At 39.0% G+C, this 24,428-nt stretch overlaps 2 protein-coding genes across 2 annotated transcripts in view; one reads left to right on the top strand and one right to left on the bottom strand.

Moving 5' to 3' along the window:
• crlf1a (cytokine receptor-like factor 1a) overlaps positions 1-24,428 on the top strand; it is a 227,773-nt gene that overhangs the window by 82,227 nt on the left and 121,118 nt on the right. The window lies entirely within an intron of this gene.
• nrd1a (nardilysin a (N-arginine dibasic convertase)) overlaps positions 6,804-24,428 on the bottom strand; it is a 48,412-nt gene continuing 30,787 nt past the window's right edge. Inside the window, exons 21-32 of the mRNA XM_033988189.2 lie at positions 22,991-23,141; positions 18,069-18,196; positions 17,017-17,179; positions 16,077-16,108; positions 15,778-15,916; positions 15,222-15,269; positions 14,511-14,563; positions 13,229-13,312; positions 13,058-13,148; positions 10,512-10,628; positions 9,654-9,743; positions 6,804-8,651 (exon numbers count right to left, since the gene is read on the bottom strand). Coding sequence (XP_033844080.1) covers positions 8,427-8,651; positions 9,654-9,743; positions 10,512-10,628; positions 13,058-13,148; positions 13,229-13,312; positions 14,511-14,563; positions 15,222-15,269; positions 15,778-15,916; positions 16,077-16,108; positions 17,017-17,179; positions 18,069-18,196; positions 22,991-23,141 — 1,321 coding nt within the window. The 3' untranslated portion in view covers positions 6,804-8,426. The remainder of the gene's footprint in view (positions 8,652-9,653; positions 9,744-10,511; positions 10,629-13,057; positions 13,149-13,228; positions 13,313-14,510; positions 14,564-15,221; positions 15,270-15,777; positions 15,917-16,076; positions 16,109-17,016; positions 17,180-18,068; positions 18,197-22,990; positions 23,142-24,428) is intronic.

The following is a 24,428-nucleotide window of genomic DNA, read 5'->3' as shown; positions in this document are numbered from 1 at the left end:
AGGAGGAAGAAATGAAGGAAGGAGGAAGAAAAAATAAGGAGGGAGGAAAGAAGGAAGGTAGGAAACAGGGAGGGAGAGAGGAATGAAGAAAGAAAGAAGGAGGGAGGAAGGAAGGAAAGAAAGAAAATAAATCCATGTCACAGAAGCACCCAATAAAACATCGACATGCACATAAACATTACAGCTATAAAGTGCAAATTTCCCTCTCACTTGTGTCTTATTCTTTCATAGGAGCTAAACACACATCTCACACACACACATCTCACATACACATCTCACACACACATCTCACACACACATCTCACACACACATCTCCAGACACTTTTATATTGAGCAGTGATGATTGAGTCACTTTCTCAGCTGGTTCAGAAGTTGGTCAGGACACTCTAGTTTGGTAAATTAAAATAATCAAATTTATGTGACTTTTTTTTCTTTCAAGGCACACAGCACCTCCAGACACACACACACACACACACCCCCACACACACAAGTACCCCGACCAAACACAACTTTTAAGTGCCTTTGTTGGTAAATAGAAAAGACATAGAATCAGCCATTCTTTTTGTTTACTTGCTTTTTTCAGCGACTTCCTGTAGCGTTCCTCAAAAGCTCAGAAGCCCAGTGTTTGTAAAGCAGACTTTGACATTTAAGCTAGCAGCTATTGTTTTTAACCTAATTTGAACTACTTTACTTTTCTGCAACAAAACAAAGGAGTCTCTGCCTGTTCAAGGAAGTAAAGGATGAATAGGATTGACTGGATCTCCCCACTCCTGTTGAGCATATTGTGAATGTGCTAATGTTTGTGTGCGTTGGATTGTTGCCTATGCACATATTCCACAAGTAGTTTGGTGACTGTGGCTTAAAAATAGAAGCTTCAAGTAAAAGAGAGACTTTAGACAGCTGATGGGCACTTCACAGTAGACTAGGAGACGTCCAGATGATGTTCTCCACACACACACACACACACACACACACACATACTGACAGTACCTCTGGAGCTCACCTGGAAGAACCTCAGATGAGGAAGACGATGATGAGGAGGAGGAGAGGAGGAGCAGATGTGCAGACGGAGCTCCGAGCGAACCCTGACAGCAGCACACAGTCGAGTCTGTTTGAAGTGAATAGTGCGTGTGTGTGTGTACTGTGATCACTGTCATAGATGTGTTTGTGAAGAGACTAGAGACATACACACAGGGGGCAGTAGTGAGCAGAGGTGCATACATTGTACTTTCGGTAACTTTTGATAACACTGGTATAGCTACATCTTAATTAGAAAAGAATAAAGAGTATAAAAAAGACTTGATTTATAAAGAACATATAGGTTATTAAGAATTAGAAACTACTTAATTTATCCCCTGACACTTAAACCTAATCCCTTCATTAATTTACTGAGCCTTTGTTAGAATTATGTTTAACTCTGTAAATTGTGTAGTTAATGTAAAGTGTTACCATACTTTTTATTTTTACTTACTTACTTTACTGATATTCTTTAAAAAAAAAAAAAAAAGTTTAGATTTCTCTTTCCACGGTGTGATCATGTAACAAAAGCCGTATGTAGACAATTTTAAAGTTACCATCTGTACATTTCTCCAGTAGATGGCAGATGTGAAACCTATTCCTCCCTCTCCTGGCCCCTCCCTTCTTCTCTCACCTGGCCCTTCCCTCCTCCTCTCAACTGGTCCGTCCCTCCTATTCTCACCTGTCTCCTCCCTCTTCCCCTCACCTGGCCTTTGTCCTCACCTTTGCCCTCTAGTCTTCTTCTGTCGGGCCAAAGCTGACACACTATCAGACTGCAGTAACACCGATAGCCTCTAGTGGTGATATATGAGAATACAACAGGGGCGGGTCAGCCAGTCTAATTACGGGTGGTAGCTTTAAGTTATTTTTGCATTGCATTTTTTGTTTGTACGTTAATGGTAGTCAGTGGTAGCCATAGGAAACCCACTTCAAATAGCTCATTCTGTTTTGTGATTGAATATGTAGCTTGAGAACCAAAAGAAAAAATATGTGAATTTAACACATTTTCTAAAAAAGGTTTGCCGTGAATCAATTGTAATCTTTGTTGAGAACAGAAGTCTTTTCAGTCAAATCAGCGCTGGATTTCAAGTTATTATGATCTTGGCTTTGGACACAGATAGGATTTTTTTCATTACATATTTTTACTTGAGGAAACTATTTGGCCACAGTCGCTCCTCTGCACACACTCTTACATCATTACTATTGTCTAAGCCTCTGCTCCCTGTAGCCTATACGGACACGGCCCATTATAGCTGTATTAAGAAAGAATAATAGACTTTCATGAGCTGTTCCGCAATCACATAAAACTAATTCCCATTCTCTTCCTATAGTTTGGAATGAGACTTAATCCCGGCGCTGTCCGTGGTGCTGAAGCTATCCGCGCTACAAGGCCAAACACAATGCAATCTTTCCCCAGGATTATTACTCATTCAGCTCTCTACACACTGGCTTTAAGTCCCCAGAGCTCGAGGGGGCGACCATCCTCACACAAAGACCCTTTACTGGTCCATAATTCCTCCGTAATGAGACGTTTCAGGCAGGCTACGCTAGTTTAAGGTCCAAAGGCGATGGACATAACAGCTCATCCCTTTATGTTGAGTGGCTAAGTTAAGCTAGCTTTTGTAGCCTTAGCCCAGTGGGGAGTTCTAAGATTACTGCTCAAATTGGATAAAGAAGTAGTAGACAAACTGCACAAACAATGAACTGGGTTGTGTTTAAAAGTGACAACAAGGGACAACGGCGCAGGCAGAGAGATACTTACATATACACGACTAAAGTGAATATTTACTGTTCAAAATTTGATCTCAATACATACATAAAAATAAGTGTAATAAATACATTTTTAGGGATTTTTTTTCCTGAATGAACTACTTACTACTTACTACTGCTGCTGGGGTCTGGAGTACTTGAGGCTCACTGCTGTTACTACTACGACTACTATGACTTGACCTTCTCATGATATTGCTACTAAATGGTAAATGGTCAAGTTTTTAGTACTTTTCCACCTTCAAGGCACTCAAACTGGTTTACTTCAAGGAGTTCACAGTGTCTTGCCCAAGGACATAACAACAGCAATCATCTGTAGGAGCTGGAATTGCACCGTCTAGCTAGCACCAGTGATGTGTATGTTGAAAATGCTACTACTATGCTCAGTACTATTGCTTCAACTAACATCTGCTACCAGTGTACTTAACTTCTCATACAAGTACTGCTATTATTACTGACTTTTAGTTGTTCTTCCAATATACTAATAACTAACATTTTACGTACTATGTAACTTTTCTGGTTTCACAGCATGACATTAAATATATCCATCTCCATGGAAACAAGCAGACTCCACCAGAGTGTGTGAGACGGTAACAATACATGCTATTCAAGGTCTTTTTTAAACAGTAAAAACACTTGTAGTTGAGTACATGTAATTTATAGATTGTTTTTTTATTGCCATCATAAAGAATCTCCATGGAAACAGGCAGGTGGTGAAGCCCCCAACAGAAATGTTACATAGTACACCTAATATTGCTACCTACTATTGATAAGTACTACCTCAACAATGACTACTACTGCATCTCACCACCCACTATAACACTATCAATACTTCTACTATATACATACACTATCTACTATTACTACTATTGTTAGTACTTCTGTAACTACTACTGGACATGGTTGTTAGCATAGCGTAGCCTGCCAGATCCGTTCTCGTTAGCTCAAGACTTCACTTCGCACTTTCTCACACATATGCCACGCTTCACACACACAGCAGGGTCCTTCTCCATGACTCGAGTTCATTAGTGCCTTGGCGGGGGTCCTCTGGATGGGAATGAAGTGACAACAGGACTGACGCGTAGTCTGCCAAATATACGCCAAACCAAGTCAGGTGCGTTCATTCACTTGTTTCAGTGTAGGATACAGGGAACAGGAGCAGAGATTGAATTCTTGGGGAGAAATCTGTTGTTGTAATTAGATTGTGTAATTATTTTATGGACGCAGTAACATACCTGGGGCGGACATAGTTGACTTGTTGTTGGTACTCCATCATTTGCTACACCTACAGAGCAACTATTACTCCATTATTGTTTTAAATTGAAATATGTTTGAACATGTCAACCTCATATCAAATCTTACATACAGTTCCTTTAACATAACAAGTATATCTTTATTAAAAATAGCCATGCTGCCATTTTATCATTTCAAAATTACTTCACTGCTCATTGTCACCAGTAGAGGGAGCCACCCATTGGATCCAAGTGTTCTGAGATGGTTTTACATGCATACCTTCTACTGTACGTTATAAATCTCTAAAAAATATGTACAGGGGAAATTATGCAGTTAATGTAGATTAAACTGAGTTCCACTTTGCTTCCTCGAGCTAGCGTTAGCCCTGTTCTTTCTCCTTCTACTGTACAGAAGGACCACAGGGAGCAGACTGACCAGCGCTAACCCCGAGTACTGCTGATACTGCAAAAAACTGGAAGTAGGTTAGGAAAAAAATCAGGACCAGCAGAGAAGATAAAATACTCCATACTATCTCCTATGAAAACAGCAGTGTAACTATATCCAAACTCCATGGTTACAGTGTGTTTATTGTGTTGGAGGTTGATATTATGGTAGAAATTATTTAAAGGTGGCCTATGTAACTTTTCCGGTATGAGTTCCACTATCCGCTTGTCTCCTTTTTTTTGTTAAAAATATACTAAAATAAATAAACAAATTTCTTTATGGTTATGTTTCTTGCACTAAAAACTGAAAAAACATGCATCCTTACTCTGAGTGAGCTTGCATCTCCACAAACCTGACTCCTTCTTGTGTCCATGAAAATGTTGTTCCATTGGCAATAATATTCCACAGTATGGCATAAAACTTCACTATCACCATGGAAAATGTTTCAAAGTATGATTTTAACTTTCTATTTAAACAAAAACAAACAAACAAAAAACCCTCAAAAACAATAAAAACAATAATTTCTTCAGGTAGTTTCACACTAACTAAATTGTATTAATTCATATTCGATAGTAATGTTCAAGTCCTGGTTCAGACCTTAGTTCTGTTTTAGACGTGGTTTAGATCTGGTAGGACACAGTGTGAGAGCTACCAATCGATTTATACTATAACTATACAATGCATTTTATATTAAGTCCCTGAATAGCATAAGTTTTTGCTTAGACCGCTGCCCTGGATAAGCTCAAGAAAATGGATGGATGTACGAGTCTTGAATAGCAATATTGTACAAATTGCTAATATTTGTTACCTTGAGAGCATGAGGTGCACACATCCGTCAGTCCAAACAAAACATTCCTCAGTCACTGACTCTGACTGATTGTCTGCTCAAGTTTATTTATTATCCATGGACTTCTCATACAGTCTTGCACTACTACTACTACTACTACTACTCTCTTGGTCCATGGTCAGTGTTGGGAAGTAACAACTGAAAATATATATTCAGCATAGTACCTTTGAGTGAATGTTATACTGGTACAGTTACTCTTTCATAAATTGCAGTTTGATCATGATTTAAGCTTTGAAGAAATAAAGAGACTTTATTCTTTCTCTAGTGATCTAGTGATAAAAGTATTACAAACTGTGAAAGAAACAAATCTGTGTGGATTGGTTAAAAGCAGCAGTTCAAAGTAAAATGATCTGATTGGGATAAATGAGATAAAGTGATTACCATATACTTATCTTCCATCCTGTCCAGAAAAACTGGCCATCCATCCATTTTCTTCTGCTTATCCGAGGCTAGGTCACAGGGAGGAAGGACTCACTCCGGACACGTCCTGCAGCTCTTCAGGTGAGACCCCAAGGCGTTCCCAGGCCAGCCAAGAGACATAGTCCCTCCAGCGTGTCCTGGGTCTTCCTCGGGGACTCCTCCTGGTGGGACATGCCCAGAACACCTCAGCTGGCTCTGCTTGATGTGGAGGAGCAGTGGCTCTACTATAAGCTCCTCCTGTATGACCCCATCTCTAAGGGAGTGCTAAGCCACCCTGTGGAGGAAACCCATTTCGGTCGCTTGTATCCGCAATCTTGTCCTTTCCGTCATTACCCAAGTTCATGACCATAAGTGAGAGTAGGACCATAGATTGACCCGTAAATCAAGAGCTGTGCCTTTCGGCTCAGCTCCTTCTTCACCACAACAGTTCAATACAGCGACCACATCACTGCTGACACTGCACCGATCCGCCTGTCAATCTCACGCTCCATCGTTCTTGTACAGGGGAATACAATGGGGCAGGTCGGTCAGTATAATTACAGACGGTAGCTTTAAATGGTGTGCTTTGTAGCTAACCAGGAAATAGAAGGGTGTGGTTGGTATAAGGGATAAGTGTTTGTCCATTTTGGCAGAAAAAGCTGTCTATGGACTTGGTTTCAACTCTCTATGCAATTAAACAAGTATTTATATCGATTCAAATGATGGATTACTTGTATGAATGAAAATACAAAATTAGGAATTGAACAAACTGAAAATCACTGAGTAGAGATAACAAAAAAAACCAACAAGTATAATTATTTCAAGATGAAGATTAGCATATATTTGGAGGTGCATTTTGTGCAACACCCTCAGAACAGTAATACCAGAATCCCTATAGGCAAACAATGCAATCCTATTAACACACACATCGGCAGCTCAAGGCTATTCAATATTAATTACCCCCAACATTGTGTAATAGTTACTCTACTTACCCAGAATGCCTTGCTGTGCTCTGGGACACGGGATAAACAAACATCACTGAAACCACTAATTGCCTTTGTCCAAAAAATGTACAAAGACTGGAAGAAGAATGGATTCATTCACCTCAAATCTATTTATTTCCTGGTACAAAGCTTCATTCTAGGTCCAACTCGGCAAAACAGAGCAAAATCCAGCACTCAAATGTACACGACTTAAGCTATTTTTACAGTTCGATGCTTACAAGGGCATAAGTACCCCTTTAATGTTTAAAAATAAGCTAAAAGTAACAAGTACTATAAGAAGCACTTTTGCCCCAAAACAGCTTGCAGAGAGAAGAAATTATTATGTCTAAAAAAATAAAAATAAATACAATTATGTAAGTTTTCCATGATTAATAATGTAATATTTTGATGTATTGTTTATATGTGGATGTTTGTGAGAAGCTGACATGGTTTAATTTGGTGATTTTGGTAAATACTAATAAATGTAGAAAAAAAATTGCAGAATATTTAAGATATTTTAAAAAATCAACAAGTTTCCTGCCCCTGAAAATGGTGGAAAGAAATTGTAGATTTTAAAATTTCATATTATCAGCAATACCTTGGAAAGTAGTGAGTGATACCTTAAATTGTACATTTCAGTTTCAGTGTTATATCTTTGTCAAAAAGGACTACACGTTAAAAGTACTTCAGTTTAGATTCAATTACAAATACAGTTTTTACTTTCAATTCCTAGTAAAAAATAATAATAATTTGAGATCAATTAGAAATATGTGTAACTACTCAAGTCAAAATATATATTGTGAATTCAAACTGTCTGTTGTGAAGCTATAAATTCTGTAGTACAAAGTTGCTCTGTTTAAGATGACTACTGTGTCAGTTTTTAGTGGATGAAAATGTTACTCATTTGCCTAGAATGTTCCGCACTACAGCATTATCCATCTCCATGGAGATGAGCAGCTGAAGTCAAGTTACAAGTCAGATCAGTAGGGCAATAAAAACACCTGTATGTGTAATCAATGCAAGATAGGCAAAATTAATGCCTACAGGGAACATTTCAGGCAAAGCAATCAGATCTCCATAGAAACAAGCATGTGGCGGACCCTCATCCAGAAAAGTATTTTAAATTATGCTTATTTTGCTGCAAATTAAAGTGCATATGACAAGTTAAATTACACTTTTCACTAAAACACAGTTAACGTGATTATAATAAATTACTTTGACTAAAAATCTCGCCAAGTTCTTTATAGTTTTCTTATTTTGGTGAAATTTATAACAGTACTTCCTGGTTTGGACACGGGCAGCAGATATGACATATGTGGAGTGTATTACACAACTGTTATCTAGCAACCATAATGCTAACAAGGGCCAAAACCTGCATAAATTACACAATAATTATGATTAGACTAATTAAAATAAAAGATAATGTCTTTGATTTGTTAAATGAAGCCTTAAATTGTCCTTGGATTTTGACTGGAATTTTAGAAACCAAAGCTACTTCCTGTATATTTTAATACCGTATTTTTCCCAGAAACTGCCTCTTAAATGATGTAAAACTATTACACTATAATATTTACCACAGGCACTAACCCATCAAACCAAGCTATAATGAGAAAAAAACATGAAAACCCGTCATATGCACTTTAAACCATCATTATTCCATGGAAAACCACAAAAATGTTATTTAACTTAACGTAAACTTATTTCTCCTTCCTCGTTGCATATGTTGTTGTACTATTTACTCCAGTATTTTGTGGTACGGGAACAGAGGCAGGTCCTTAATGAAAGCGGGAATGTCCATGATGGGTTTGGCACTGGGGATCCTGTCTGAGGGGGGAAGGTAGCACAGCTTAGACACTTCTCCGTACGTAGATCCACTCTCATCTTCATCTTCATCGCCGTCGCCTTTACGTCTCTCCGCTCCTCCCTCTGCGTCCTGCTCCTCCACGCCGAAGCCGACCACCTGGGGGCGACAAAGTACCGTTAGAGATTTCACTGACAAATGTGTGGAATGTGTGTAACCAAGTGTGGGTATAAGGATGTGTAGAGCTGTGTGTGAAGTGACACGGAAGTATTTGTGTGTTTACATTTTCAACTGATGGAAAAACATGAAAGATACTCATCAAAAGAAGAGAGAGAAAGAAAGAGAGAAATGGAGAGAGCGAGAGGGAGGGAGAAAGGAAGAGCAAGAGAAAAAGGAGAGAAAAAGAAAGAGCAGAGAAAGAGGGAGAGAGAAATGGAGAGAGCGAGAAGGAGGGAGAGAAAGGGAGAGCAAGAGACAAAGAAGTAGAGAAAGAGAAATGGAGGGAGAGAAATGGAGGGAGCAGGAGGGAGGGAGAGAAAGGGAGAGCAAGAGAAAAAAGGAGAGAAAGAGTGGGAGAGAAAGAGGGAGGGAGAAAAAGAGAGAGCAAGAGAAAAAGAAGGAGAGAAAGAGGGAGAGAGACAGGGAGAGTGAGAGAAACAGAAGAAGAGAGAGGGAGAGCGAGAGAAAGAGGGAAAAGAGAAAGAGAGAGAAAGATAGAGTGAGAGAAGGGAGAGCGAGAGAAAAAGAGAGGGAGAGAAAGAAAGCAAGAGAGAAAGAGAGAGAAAGGGAGCGCAAGAGAAAGAAGGAGAGAAAGAAAGTAAGAGAGAAAGGGAGAGTGAGAGAAAGAGAGAGAAAGCGAGAGTGAGAGAAAAAAGAGATGGAGAAAGGGAAAGAAAGAGAGAGAGGGAAAGAGATTAAGAGAGAGAGGGAGAGAAAGTGAGCAAGAGTAAGAGATTGAGAGAGAAAAAAGCAGAGTGAGAGAAAGTGAGAGAGAAAGAGGGAGAGAAAGAGAGATATATATCACAAGATGGATCTGGGCATAATGAGCTTGGGGAGGGTGACAGCCGTGCCTACATATGAAAGATTACTCAGATGTGAGAAAACACCAAAACAAGTGCATTAATCGTCTCAGACGTATGATTACTGTTATGCGGCGCTTACATGTACACTGAGCTCGCGGCTCGTCGACCCTCGATGTCCCTGGAACCAGGACACTAGCTCCTCCTTGGTCATCTGTTTCAAGGCTGCAATCTGAAACATCAATGATCTGGATCAGCCCACACTGAGAAGTCTCTACTGTAAATGTACTTAACCATGTATCCATAGAGTTGACTTTGGGAGTATGCTGAGAATGTAAATGTAAAAACTGTCCCTTATAGGCATCATTACTGACCAAAACAAACAAATCTGAAACTGAATTTGATTGATTGATAAATAGATTTAAAATGATTATAACCTATACAATTACTACACAAGACCACTTGGTGATATTAAAGAAAAATTATTTTGTTTAGGAAAGCACCAATCCAGCTTTTTCAGTTCAGTACCGATATTGGTACTTTTACAGTATCTGTCAATCCCCGATATTAACCGATCTTAGCGTAGATACTGAAAAAAGCATTTTATTTCCATCAGAACAGTTAACTTACTACAAAACTGACCCAATTGTGTTATTTCTCCAGCAAGTAACTATTGAACAGCTTTGTATGAATAAAAGCTCAAATATTATGAAACATTCTAGGCCAACATTAGTCAGTAAATAGTCTTAATACATTCAATAAAAGATATTGATTGAACGGATATCATGGAACCAATACCTGGTCTAGCAAATTTTCCTGGATTGGCGGTACCAGTAACAGTATCCGTTTATACATTGTAACTGTTATTATTGTTGTATTGGTGGTCCAAATAAAGAGTAAAGTGTACCCCAGGCTTTACACCAGTCTAGATTTGAGCAGATCCTCTTGATTTCTCCAGACACATCCACCTGTATTAAAGTGTAGTTAAGTGTAGTCTCACCTCTCTGTGCAGCCGGTCGAAGACGTACTGCTGCGTCAGGACTTCGGCCCAGTTGCGGTCCACCTCCTCCCCCAGGTGAGTGTCCTCGCATTCCTTCAACTTCACCAGTGCGGTCACCTACAATTAAACTCACAGTCAAACACACAATGAAACACACAGTCAAACACACAATCAAACACACAATCAAACACACAGTCAAACACACAATGAAACACACAGTCAAACACACAGTCACACACACAATCAAACACACAGTCAAACACACAATCAAACACACAGTCAAACACACAATGAAACACACAATGAAACACACAGTCAAACACACAGTCACACACACAATCAAACACACAGTCAAACACACAATGAAACACACAGTCAAACACACAATGAAACACACAGTCAAACACACAATGAAACACACAGTCAAACACACAGTCACACACACAATCAAACACACAGTCACACAGTCAAACACACAATGAAACACACAGTCAAACACACAATCAAACACACAGTCAAACACACAATGAAACACACAGTCAAACACACAATCAAACACACAATCAAACTCACAGTCAAACACACAATGAAACACACAGTCAAACACACATTGAAAAACACAATGAAACACACAGTCAAACACACAATCAAACACACAGTCAAACACACAATGAAACACACAGTCAAACACACAATGAAACACACAGTCAAACACACAATCAAACACACAATCAAACACACAGTCAAACACACAATGAAACACACAGTCAAACACAAAATGAAACTCACAGTCAAACACACAGTCAAACACACAATGAAACTCACAGTCAAACACACAGTCAAACACACAATCAAACACACAATGAAACACACAGTCAAACACAAAATGAAACACACAGTCAAACACACAGTCAAACACACAGTCAAACACACACTCAAACACACAGTCAAACACAGTCAAACACACAATGAAAAACAATCAAACACACAATCATACACACAATGAAACAGTCAAACACACAATCAAACACACAGTACAACATACAGAGGCTTGGTCACTGACAGAGACACCACTTTCTCTAAACCTTCTTCTATATTCTGAATATTAGTACTGGAGAGAGTACTGAAAATGTGTACTCAAGTAAAAGTACTCTATTTCAAGTACAAGTATCTCTGCTAAGGTTGTTCTTACGTTTAATGTAAACATGAAAAATAGTAAATAGTAAAACAGACACATCTCAGTACTGCAACTGCTCACTCACTGCTCTAAACTCTGATACGTTTTGACCAGTGGTGGAACATGTACTGAAAATGTGTACTTAAGTAAAAGTGCACTGGCATGATTAAAATGTACTCAATTACAAGTACAAATACTGCTGGCAAATTTTACTTAAAGATGCACTGTGTAACTTGTTATGGCCCTGGGCCTTAAGTTTGTTTTGTTGTTTGTATTTATTTTGTTTACTGTGTGTGTGCTCCCCCTTAAACCTGGCTGCTGGATCCCTGGGCCATGATTGGACGACCGTTTTCAGCCTCGCCCACCTCCAGCCGCCTCCCTCCCCATTTAAGGAGACTGGGGACACCTGCTCGTGGCTGCTGGCCTGGACTGGCCAGTCTGCCTTTGTTGTGTATCTCGTTCATTCACTTCCGGGGGTAGTGGCTTTTGTTTAGAGACACTTTGATTGTCAGTTCTGACTCTGTTTGTCCGTGTGCAAGATTTAGTTATTGTAAAATGTGTGTTTAGTTACTTTATAAACTTTGTTTATTTTGGTTTAATTCCTTGCCATGTACCTTTGTTATTGTATGTTTAGTTGCCTTTTGTTTAGTTCACCCCTGCACACCTGTTAATTAAATTACCTTATTTTACCATCTTGGATTTCTTTTTTGTTACCTCCCTTTCCCCACACGAGCCGGGTCATAACATAACTCTTTACCTGAAATGTTCCACAGTATGGCATTGAACTAATCTATGTTGCATTTATTCAATTTTAGTTGGCTTTATTGGTAAAAATATATCAAAACACATTTAGTCTTCCTTGGCTTAGTAGCATTACCCTTTTGTCTAATGGAAAAATAGATACGCTTAATGCCATACTGTAGAATTTTCCCAGGAGAGAAATAACCCTCCACCTGAAAAGTTACACAGTGCACCTTTAAGATATAAAGTATGCATGAAAAATACTACTCCTTAAGTAGCATTTTAGATAAGTTTTTAAAAAATAACAACAACAATAATAATAAACAGTTTAAAGTGGAATTAACATTAAAAGTTTAAAAATACAATGCAGCGCTGTATTACCAGCGAATAACATCATAAGGTGGAGTAAGGTGGAGTATTTTCAGTTTGAGAAAATAGCCTTAATATGGAGGATTTATGTGTTAAACAGGTGTGGATGACACAAAAAACAACTCCAGGTATGTTTTTGATGCAGAAACACTATAACATAGACATAAATTTGCATAACATAGGCCATTTAAAGGTAGCTAATTACAATCCCATGGTTAGATTTACAGTTGTACTTTTCAGCTCTGCAGACTTTACCAACCTGAGTATTGAAAGCCTCCTCCGTCAGGGCATTGAGCTTCTCCCCAAAAGAATTCAAGAACTCCTCAATCTTTAACTCTACCAACTCAGAGCTGGAGGGGCAGAGACATCTCATTCCTTTAGTCAAATACTTTTCACAGATTTAGCGCTGATTGTGCCATTGTGAACTCACTTGAACTTGGTAGCCTGCGTCTCCACAGTAACAGAGAAACCCAGAACGCCGGAGGTGTTTCTGCATGTGGGGTAGACGTGATACCTGAGCGGGAGAGAGCGAAGAGATACAATTGTCAGTTACAGTGGAAATCAGAAGTTTACATAAACTATATAAAAAGACACATATGTTTTTGTTTTTTTTCCTCACTGTCTGATGTGAAATCAGACTAAACTTTTCAAGTTTAAGGTCAATTAGGATTACCAAAATTAATTCTATTTGCCAAATGTCAGAATAATGAGAGAATTACTTTTTTCATTACTTTCTTCAAAGACAGAAGTTTATACACATTTCGTCAGTATTTGGTACTGTTGCCTTTAAACTGTATGACTTGGGTCAAACAGTTTGGATAATCCTCACACAAACTTTGCAGGCTGCCCATACATTTTAAATACGATTGAGATCAGGGCTTTGTGATGGCCACTTCAAAACATCGACTTTGTTCCCTCAAGCCACTCTGTACCCAGTTTGGCAGTATGCTTTGGTCATTGTCCATTTGGAAGACCCATTTGTGCCCAAACTTCAAATTCTTGGTTGATGTCAATGCAATCTGAATTTAATCTGACCACAGAATTAATCCAGTGATGGTTTATAGGCTTAAAAAATGTGCAGAAAATGTCTGGATTTTTACTTGTGATGCAACAATTGTGACAAAATGCAAACAGAGCATTTTTGAGTGCTCAGAGAATACGATTTAGGATTAATGGATTAATAAAACAAGTGTGAATGAAGCAAAAATACAACTCCAGGTATGTTTTTTGATGAGGGGACAACAATATAACGTGGTTAAAAGCTCAAAAAGGTCAATTTTGCATAAGACAGATTATATCCCTTTAAAGGGATATTGTGTGTTTTGGAGCAGGGCTGGACGTGCTAGTTAGCAGAAGACATTTGTGTGTGCTGCTTTGGGAGGACTGGACAAGTGAGATATGCCAAACAGCGCCACGGGCAGAAGGTGATTTCAAAATGCCAAGCGCTTATTACAAGCGCTAGTGGCAATTCTACTGTTTCTCTCCTTTTCTTATTGATGTTGGGGGAAGTTAAGGCACAGTCTGAGAAGAAGGACATATTGTGGAACATTCCAGGTAAAGCACAAAACACAAAAACAGGTGCTGGATTCACCCCTGAAAAAGTTACATAGTACACTTTTTATACGCTCATCTTGCTCAGACCTGCTCAGACAGCTGTGGAGCTACTTAGATCATGTTTTTTATGCCATGTGGAATAAACATTAAAGTGTTACCCAAGGGTTTCTTTGGTCCTGAGGAAGTCAAAGCAGGGCTCCTCCATGTGCATCTGAAACAAGCACAGTGTCAAATATTCACTCATAAGTTCAAGAGAAAGCAAAAACAGAAGGATCGGATTCATATGAATTTAATAAAAAATGGTTTGAATTAACACTGTGTTTTACACTAGTGGCACATGAGGGATTAGGCGTGCCTTGGAAAAATGTCCAATTTCAGTAAACTATTTCACAGGGTTATTTAAACTTTCTAGAGGTGGTATGTCACCTGCATGATTCTATGGAAACAGAAAGTTATACTGTGGAAGATTAGAGCCAAAGGAACAACAAGAAGACTAAAATAACAGATTTTTTCCATTTATTTTCAATTTTTTTTTAAAGTTACATGCTGTGGCTTTAATGTAATATTTAGCCATTTTGTAGTGCCCTGAGCAAACGTCTATCTACTTCTGTCTTGTGTCTAGTGCCAGACTCAGTGTCACAGTGACACTTTTGCTCAAATTGGTGACTTTTGAGAACTTTTTAATGGACGGTGTTGCGGCAACTTTTTAACAGTAAGTGTACCTAAAAAAAAGAACAAAAACAAAACAAAAACAAACAAAACACTACATTAATGAACATTTTTGTAAACACACCAGATTTAGCCACAAAGTCCATTTTCATGTGTTTTCCCTGGACAGAAATTACCACTAAACTGAATCTTGAACTTACCACCAACAGTTCCATCAGTGTATGCTCCCTCAAAGACTTGGGACCTGACTGAAAAACACATACAAAACGCCATCAGCAAAAGCAATTCTTTATAACATTTACAATAATCAATGGTGGAAAGTAATAAAGTACAAAAGTATAAATACTGTACCTATGTAAACTGTTAACCTATGTGATCTTTACTTCTCTTGAGTACACAGTGGACACTACATTTGCAGGTTTTTCTACTTCAATACATTTTTGAGCTGAATTGAAAAGTGCTAATTATTTTTTCCTTTATGAGGCCTGCTCAATTGGAGGAGTTATTTTTAGCTTGGTAACATCTTGGCTAAAGTTTATGAGTTCACGTCTTTGAGCATACAAAAAACACAAATAAAAATTACCAGAAATCTTTGACTTTGATTTGTTTGTTTATTTAACTGTCACATGACCTTAATCACATGACTTACTACCTATTTAAAGAGCTGCCCGTTGTTCTGTGCTGAAGAAGACTCTGTACTTCTACTTAAAACTGAGTACTTCCCCCACCACTGACAGTAAGTATACATTTATATACCTGATAATAGACAGTGACTTCTGAATTGGCGTCTCCCTTGTTGAGTGACTTCACTTTACATATGTGGTGTTTCTGCGGCAGCTCCACCACTCGGAACATGACCGGCACCTCTGCTGGCAGCTTGGAGAACTGCAGCTTGCTATGGGAACGAGAGAGAGAGGCTTAGTGGTGGGCGTGGGGGTCAGCCAACACAGCACAGGGAGATTATGGGGCAAACTACAAATGCCAGCGTAAATTATAGAGTATGGAAGTAACAGGGGTTAAAGTGGAGTTAAGAAAACATTAAATTTGATACTTACTCTGTGACGTATTGTAAGAACTCAGCCGACTCCTGCCAGAAGATACAATGACATTGGATGAAGAGGAGGAAGACAAAAGAGGAAGAACAATAGGGATATGGTAACTCGAGTACAGCCAATCAGAATAAGAGATGTAATTTCAAATAGTATTTATGAGAAAATATTTTAGAAAAAAAGAAATCTGTCTAAAAAACTAGTATGAGCAGATTGACTGTGACATTCAGTGTTAACTTTATCACACACCATAGTGGAAATCTGTCTTTGATTCACCATCAGAACGAGAAGTTGATCAAAGCTTTACAATCAATAAAAATGATAAAATGTCTGCTGCATTTAAAAGAAGAAGCATTTTGAGATACTATTTATGTACAGCTTTTAGGGCGTTTGTTAACCACTTGCTACAAATGAACCAGATGTTAGCCATGGTGTTTCAAATGCATTATCTACTGTTTCTGTTCATTTCTTGGTAACTGTAGTGCAGAATATGTAAATGTGCAGCTTTGTGTTCAAAAGCTGTGCGCTCTGCAACCAGTGGTCACTGCGTTTTTTAAGTAATATATGACATCACGCATGACTGCTCTGATTACAGCCAGGTGTTTCTGATTACACACACCTGGCTGTCGGGGCGGAGTTTGATATGTTAGACCAATAACACTGTTCCTCATACCCTCAGACCCTGCCCCTCCTCCCCCCTCACTCTCCCCTTTAGTCCTCCAGGTACAGCTCAGTTTAGCAGCTCTATTTAAAATGTGGTTGTGGGTGGAGTTAAGCTGTTTGGTTCCACTTTAAAAATAACCAGAGGAATTAAAGTTCAACATCTAAAACAACATGTGCACTGATCTGGCTATCCTCCAGTTCTTTGGCAAAGGCTTACTCCACTACACCCCTACCAGTGATTAAACAGAGAGTGAGCAGAAGAGTGATAATGATGTCCACTCACAGCGCTGGTGAAGTTGCCCTGCACCAGCCCCTCTACGTACAGCTCCGATTTAAAACACTGACTGAAGCCCATCAGGTCGTCCACAGTGAGACCGGCCATCAGAGCTTGATACTTCTCCACCATGGACCAGCGCGAGTGCTCCAGGATCAGCAGACGCACATCCCTATGGAGGAGGGAAAGAAGAGAGAAGGAAAGGAAGAGCAGCAGATGAAGAAACAGAGGAAGAAAGAGAGGAAATAAGTAGAAGGAGGGGAGGAGATGAGGAGAGGAGGAGGGAAGAGAGGAGGATGAAGGGATTTTATTGCAATAAAACTCTCCCAAATGCTAAGCCATTATAAGTCGATAAAAAAATACTTTCTAATTTGACATGTTATGAAGATATTATGATCTACATTTAATCGTATATAATTAGTCTATGATGGTTTTATCAGAGAGATGCAAAACTGACAAACTTCACATCCATTATCAGAAGTAACTGAATATATGTACTGAAAATACATAATCAAGATACTAATTTTGAGTAACTGTCTTCTGGTACAGTTACTCTTTCATTTGGTGATATTCAGAATACAGTTACCTTCCTAAAATCAGACAAATACATGGTGGTACTTGTTCACAAAGTTTAGCCTTCAAATGGCACTGAATTTGTGAGAAATATAGAAAACCCAGTTCTTGTGGTGAGGGCATGTGAGGTTGTTCCTTCTCCAATTATGTATCAATACACTTTACAAAATACATTTTAATGCAGGTATTCACTCTTCCGAAACACATTTATTATTCTATTCATATTAATGAGTAAGCAATAGCTGTAAGATCTTTTCCTCTTTTCCTTTTTCTCTTAAAATTGAGTTTTTAGAACAAATGTATTTAATATCAAAATCATAAACCTGTTTTTCTTCTCAAGCATTCCATTTTTTATCCAAATTTGCCATATTGCCCATTTCTTTTAACTACAACTCAACACACCTAACCGCCCTGTCACCACTAGAAGGCGCAGCTCCCATCCCTCCTCCCCCACAGCCTGGTTCCAGAGCGGCGTGACCATCACTCACTTGCCAAGTTTCTCAGGTTTAATGAGGATGTTGAAGTAGGTTTTCTTGAGCTGCTCAGAGAACATGGTGAAGACGTCGGGGGAGGCGCAGAAACCCGCCAGGTGGTCCACGATCAGGCGGAACAGCAGCTAGAGCCCAGCAGGCCAGAGGAAAGCACAGAACAACGCTTTGTCACGGCCAGTTGTTAAAAAGAACACAGCCAATGAGCGTGAGTCATTTCTGGGCCATTGCTGTTGTTACAAAAGTTCTGAGGCTGGTGTGGACTGAATTGGACTCGGAAAATGTCATGCAGTTTGCAGATGAAATAAAGCAGGGAGGTCATATGACGCTACAGGTTTATCCAGTGGTTTAAAGGGACTACATTACCCCATGTTTTTGGATCCATGTTAAAATGTTGTTTCTTCATCAAAAACATACCAAGAGTTGTGTTTTGTTTCATTTGCATGTATTTAACATATACATCCTGCATATTTAGGCTTTGGTCCACTTTGTGATGTCATTGAGTGGTGTTACAGGAAGCACTCCACTGTGTTTTTAAACTCCATACACCTTCATTAGAATCATGTGGATAATTTGCAGCCAAACTTTGTAGCTACAGCTATTGTCTTAGCTTTGTTCAAACGTCTTTGGTTCTTAATGCACCAGAAGATATTGTAGACTTTCTGTGGCAATCTCAACAACTGAACAAACGGTAAAATGAATATATATATATATATATATAGTATATATTATATATATAGTATATATTATATATATAGTATATATTATATATATAGTATATATTATATATATAGTATATATTATATATATAGTATATATTATATATATAGTATATATTATATATATAGTATATATATATATAGTATATATAGTATATATATATATAGTATATATAGTATATATAGTATATATATATATATAGTATATATATATATATATATAGTATATATATATATATAGTATATATATATATAGTATATATATATATATATAGTATATATATATATATATAGTATATATATATATATATAGTATATATATATATAGTATATATATATAGTATATATATATAGTATATATATATATAGTATATATATATATATATATATATATATATATATATATATATATATAGTGCATTGTAGACTAATTCAGTATAAATAGCTGTTATATACATGATATATTGTACAAGCAGCTCTTGAGATCAAAATAAATCTACTGCAGGCTGTGTGCAACTAAATATTAAGTGTTTTATCGTCTGATAATCAGGAAGTGCACGTTAGCATGCTAGTTCTATGGCAGAATTTTTCCTGTTGTGCATATTATAGGAAACGTGAGAAACCCTAACACAGGCAAACTCCACAAAGAACAAGTTAAGAAACTAACTGTGGTTCTTTGAATCCTTGGTGAGAGAGCAGTACGGATAATATTGTTCGTTATTGACTGTGTTTAAATATTTGTGTGTTTAAATTACTCTATGGGTCCTCTTTATTTGATGGAGTTACTGCAGCCCTATACTCCACCCAGAGCCCTGAGGTCAGCTGACCAGCTCCTGTCGCTTTGCCCAAAGCCAGGCTCAAGACCAGAGGTGACAGAGCCTTTTCTGTAGCAGTGCTTAGACTATAGAACAGCGCCCTCTGCCTGTCAGATTCTCTCCATCTTTAACACAGTTTAAGACTAGACTGAAAACCCACCTCTTCTCCCTGGCATTTAATACTAGCTAGACATGAGATCTTGGTGTTTTATTGTTCTTTTCTTGTGTATTGTATTATTTGTATATTTGTTTTTTGCTGACTTTTATGTGAAGCACCTTGAAGTTGTTTTAAATTAGCTGTATAAATAAACTTGAAATGAACTGAATAAACTACAACTCCACTTGTTGCTCTGAGATGAGAGTGCTTCCCGCTTGAATTAACTGACATCTCATAATTATCAGTTTCAGCATGAACCAAAACTCACTATGTATATATATTTTTTCTCTAGATTATTCGTCTCTAATGTAAAGAACATTATGTGCCGAAAATGACGTATAAAAGATAATATTTAAAGTGTAAATACAGATGGACATGTGGCTTATTCTTGGAAAGTTCCAAAGACTGTGCAGTGCGACAGTGTTAGAAGAATGCATTCTGCACAAGCAAGGCTGTCTGTTGAAATATGCAGGGATATAAAACACCCACAATGCATCAGAGTCCAGAATGACCCTGCTTACAAAACGCCATAGTTAACAGGCATCGTTCGCACTCCTCAGAGAGAGGCCGAATGATAGTAACAAAATAATGCTGGGATATTTGGGACACCGGTTAAACTGCGTTTGCGTTCAGATGAAGTTCAGGTGAAGTTCAGGTGAAGTTCAGATGAAGTTCAGATGAAGTTCAGATGAAGTTCAGATGAAGTTCAGATGAAGTTCAGATGAAGTTCAGATGAAGTTCAGATGAAGTGTCCCACTTACTGAATCCCACTAAACCTATTTTTATATACAGTATCATTCAAATTATCCATAGAAGTGACTTATTCAACACTACACCTCAAATCTTGGCATATTACAACAAAATAACAAAAACCTCCCCAATTTTGCAAAGGAAAAGAACCCATGATAAATATTGAGCCCCAAAAAGTACTGTTACAGCTTTCAAATATTGAACCATAAGTTGATATGGTAATTAATGTGACAGGCTTAAGTACTACAAGTACTTAAGTGCTTCATTCTATTTATTTAAAGTAGCTCATGTTTTTTTGTTTACAGAGCAGTACATTTAGAATAGTTTTTGGGGGGGTTGATCTTGTTCATGTGTTACTGTGTCAGTGGCATAAATTAGTTTCAATATTATCGTTTATCGTCTATATTTTCTTCAGCAATATATCACACTTCAGATTTAGTTATCCTGACAGGTACCACCAACAAAAAATTCCATTAAAAATCCAGAGAAATTTACACACAAGGAAGGCATTTTTCTGACAGTTTAAACCTTCATTAAAAAAATAATAATGTTGTAATTTATTTGTATTAGTCTACTAAAAAAAAATTGTGTCATTTATCAGGTTTATGGTTGCTAGGTAACAGAACTGGAGTTACCTCTAAGTATGTCATATCTGCTGTATCCAACCAGCAGAGGGGGGTAAAGTAGCCAAAACTGTGCTCAAGTAAGAGTAATGTTCCTTCAAAATAATATTACTCATACACAAACAAAGTAGCAGTCAGAGAAATTACTTATTTAAGAGTAAAATGTATTTGGAGAAACTGCTACTCAAGTACAAGTAACTTCAAGAGTAACTGTCAGGACATAACATCTGCTTTATAATTTAAAGTTAATATGCACAATAAAACATGAAATAATGCACAAAATCTGGTATTTCAAAGTTCAAGAAACACAAATGTTCAAATCATTTCATTGTCACATAAAGCTTTAGTCACTGTAGACTTAGACGCAGTGGGAAGAGGAACGTCAGCTTTTACTCAAGTAAGAGTACTGTTACTTCAATAAAAACATTACTCAAGTAAGAATAAAAGTATGGTGCTAGAAAAGTACTCAAGAAAGTATAACAGAGGACAATCCATCTCTGTTAACCTAAATATGCAGTACTTTTCTTTTGAACAGTGCAGCCTCCTTGATTAACAGTGTACTGTCCAGAGCACCAAGGACTACGAAAAACACAAGTAAAAGAATAGAATGTTCCCTTTGCAGTGCTACAATACAGCAGACAGCATTGTGACGTGTGAATACATTCTTTCAAACTGTATTGGAACTAGCCGAGAATGTGTAAACAGTACTTTTCATAAAATACTCAGGGCCAAACATGGTCTAAAGCAGGACTAAAATGAGACAAAACCCAGGATCTCAGTAATGAGGATCCCCAAAGAAAGGCAAAAAGATGAATAGAATTGTCTAGTACTCAAACTGCAGTTGGCCCTGTGTACCAATGCCCGTGGTCATGCGCACACTCAAAATCTAATTATGATCCCCGTTTTTCAGTTATACCACGATTAAAATGACATTTGTTTCTGATCATGGTTCCTCTGATCACTGCATGTCATTTAAATAATCTTAGATGTCCATAAATCAGATAACAGTCAGATTTTTGTGCCTGTAAACGTAGCCAGTGGTCATTTTGTCGTCTATACTTTGGGCGTAATTTTCATCATATTTTTACCGACTAAAATTATAACTAAAAGTAGATGGTTTGTCGACTAAAAGCAGTGACATTTTTGAGAGATGATAAGAACCAAACATAAACGAATCAAAGAAATGAGAGAAGGATTTTCAGAGCCCCAAAACAAACTCAATGTTCAAGCAACACGTCTGTACATGTCCCATCAACACAGAATTAATGGGACATAGACGAGGGCCTACTCCTACTCGTTTCCATGGAAATGTTACTCTTTTCCTCTGTAATCTTCCACAGCATGGCATAAAACTGATCTCTCTCCATGGGGAATGTTCCGAAGTATGGGTTTAACTTTCTATTCCCACCTCTAAAACATTGCATACTATCACTTTAACCATATGCTCTGTGTGAAGCTAACAACTAGAATGCTAACGTGCACTTCCTGGTTATCAGACAGACTTATTTTGACCTCGAGAGCTGTTTATTGCTGGGTTTTAGATGACATCACAACATTATATAGGACAATGATGTTTAATAAAGACGGACGGGACGAGGGGCCGGCAGGGGCAGCTAAAATGCAAATGCTTTGTTGTAATACTCTGAATACTAGGGTCCATTTACTAATAGAATTTATCAGGTTCAATATTTGTGAATTTACCTTTAGGATATTTCATGACAAAGTGCTATGTAATCAATAAATGCCCCCATCTAAGAGTAACCACAAATAGGACATGTCTGTACTGGGGCAGGACAAATGTTGTTTAAATCCATTAGGGGAAAAACACGTCCTGGCCCTTTAAGCTCGTGCTACTCACAGGCAGTTTGTGGTTGAAGCCTTTGACTTTGACGACCAGGCCGTGCTCTCCAGCCACCAGCTTATAGTCCAGCTGAGCCACCTCCGCCTCGTACGCCGGCTCAGCCAAGTTATGTCCCAGGATGTTCACCAGGAGGTCAAACAGGACCACACTGGAGAGGGGGACGGAGAGGGAGAGGGAGGGAGGGGGAGGGAAAGAGAGGGAGAGAGGGGGACGGAGAGGGAGAGGGAGGGAGGGGGAGGGAGAGGGAGGGAGAGGGGGAGAGAGGGGAACGGAGAGGGAGAGGGAGGGAGGGGGAGGGAAAGAGAGGGAAGGAGAGGGAGAGAGGGGAACAGAGAGGGAGAGGGAGGGAGGGGGAGGGAAAGAGAGGGAGAGAGGGGGACGGAGAGGGAGGGAGGAAGAGAGAGGGAAAGAGAGGGAGAGAGGGGGACGGAGAGGGAGAGAGAGAGGGAGGGAGGGAGGAAGAGAGAGGGAGAGAGGGGGGCGGAGAGGGAGGGAGGAAGAGAGAGGGAGAGAGGGGGACAGAGAGGGAGAGGGAGGGAGGAAGAGAGAGGGAAAGAGAGGGAGAGAGGCGGCGGAGAGGGAGAGGGAGGGAGGAAGAGAGAGGGAAAGAGGGGGACGGAGAAGGAGAGGGAGGGAGGAAGAGAGAGGGAAAGAGGGGGATGGAGAGGGAGGGAGGAAGAGAGAGGGAAAGAGAGGGAGAGAGGGGGACAGAGGGGGAGGGAGAGGGAGAGGAGAGAGGGAAGCGATGAGAGCGAGAGACAGAAAGGAAAAGAGAAGAGAGAGGGAAGAGGGAGAGAAAGAAAGAGAAGGGAGAGAGATAGGGAGAGAGAAAGGGTGAGGAAGAGAAGTTGGATACAGAAAGAGAAGAGAGAGGGAGGGAAAGGGAAAAGAGAGAGAGGCAAAGAGAAAAAGAGAGGCGGGAGAAATAGAAAGAGATAGGGAAGGGGAAAGAAGAGAGGGGAGGGAGGGAGAGGCAGAGAGAAAGATAGAGGGAAACAGAGAGGGAACGAGAGGGAGATAGGAGGAGGAAGGAAGAGAGGGGAGAAAGAGGAAGAGAGCAGGAGAGAGAAAGGAAAAGAGAAGAGAGAAGGATAGATAGAAAGAAAGATAGGGAGAGAGAAAGAGGGAGGGAGAGGGGGAGAGAGCGGGGGAGAAAGAGCAGTGGGATACAGAACGAGAAAGGAAGAAAAAGAGAAGAGAGGGAGGGAAAGAGAAAGAGAGAGGCAGGGAGAAAAGAGGCAGAAGAAAGAGATAGGGAGGGAGGAAGGGAGGGAGAGATGGGAGAGGGAAGGAGAGGGAGAAAGATGGAAGAGAAAGAAGGAAAGAGGGAGAGGTAGAGACAGAGATGGGGAAGAGAAAGAGGGAGCGAGGGAAAGAGAGAGAATAGAGGAGAGAGGGGGACAGATTGAGTGAGAGAGGGAGACAAGAGGAGGAA

This window comes from Periophthalmus magnuspinnatus, chromosome 22 (genome assembly GCF_009829125.3).
Source record: "Periophthalmus magnuspinnatus isolate fPerMag1 chromosome 22, fPerMag1.2.pri, whole genome shotgun sequence".
Lineage (NCBI taxonomy): Eukaryota > Metazoa > Chordata > Actinopteri > Gobiiformes > Gobiidae > Periophthalmus > Periophthalmus magnuspinnatus.
Note: the sequence above shows the minus strand (reverse complement) of the source record. Positions and strands in the feature narration are given on the sequence as shown.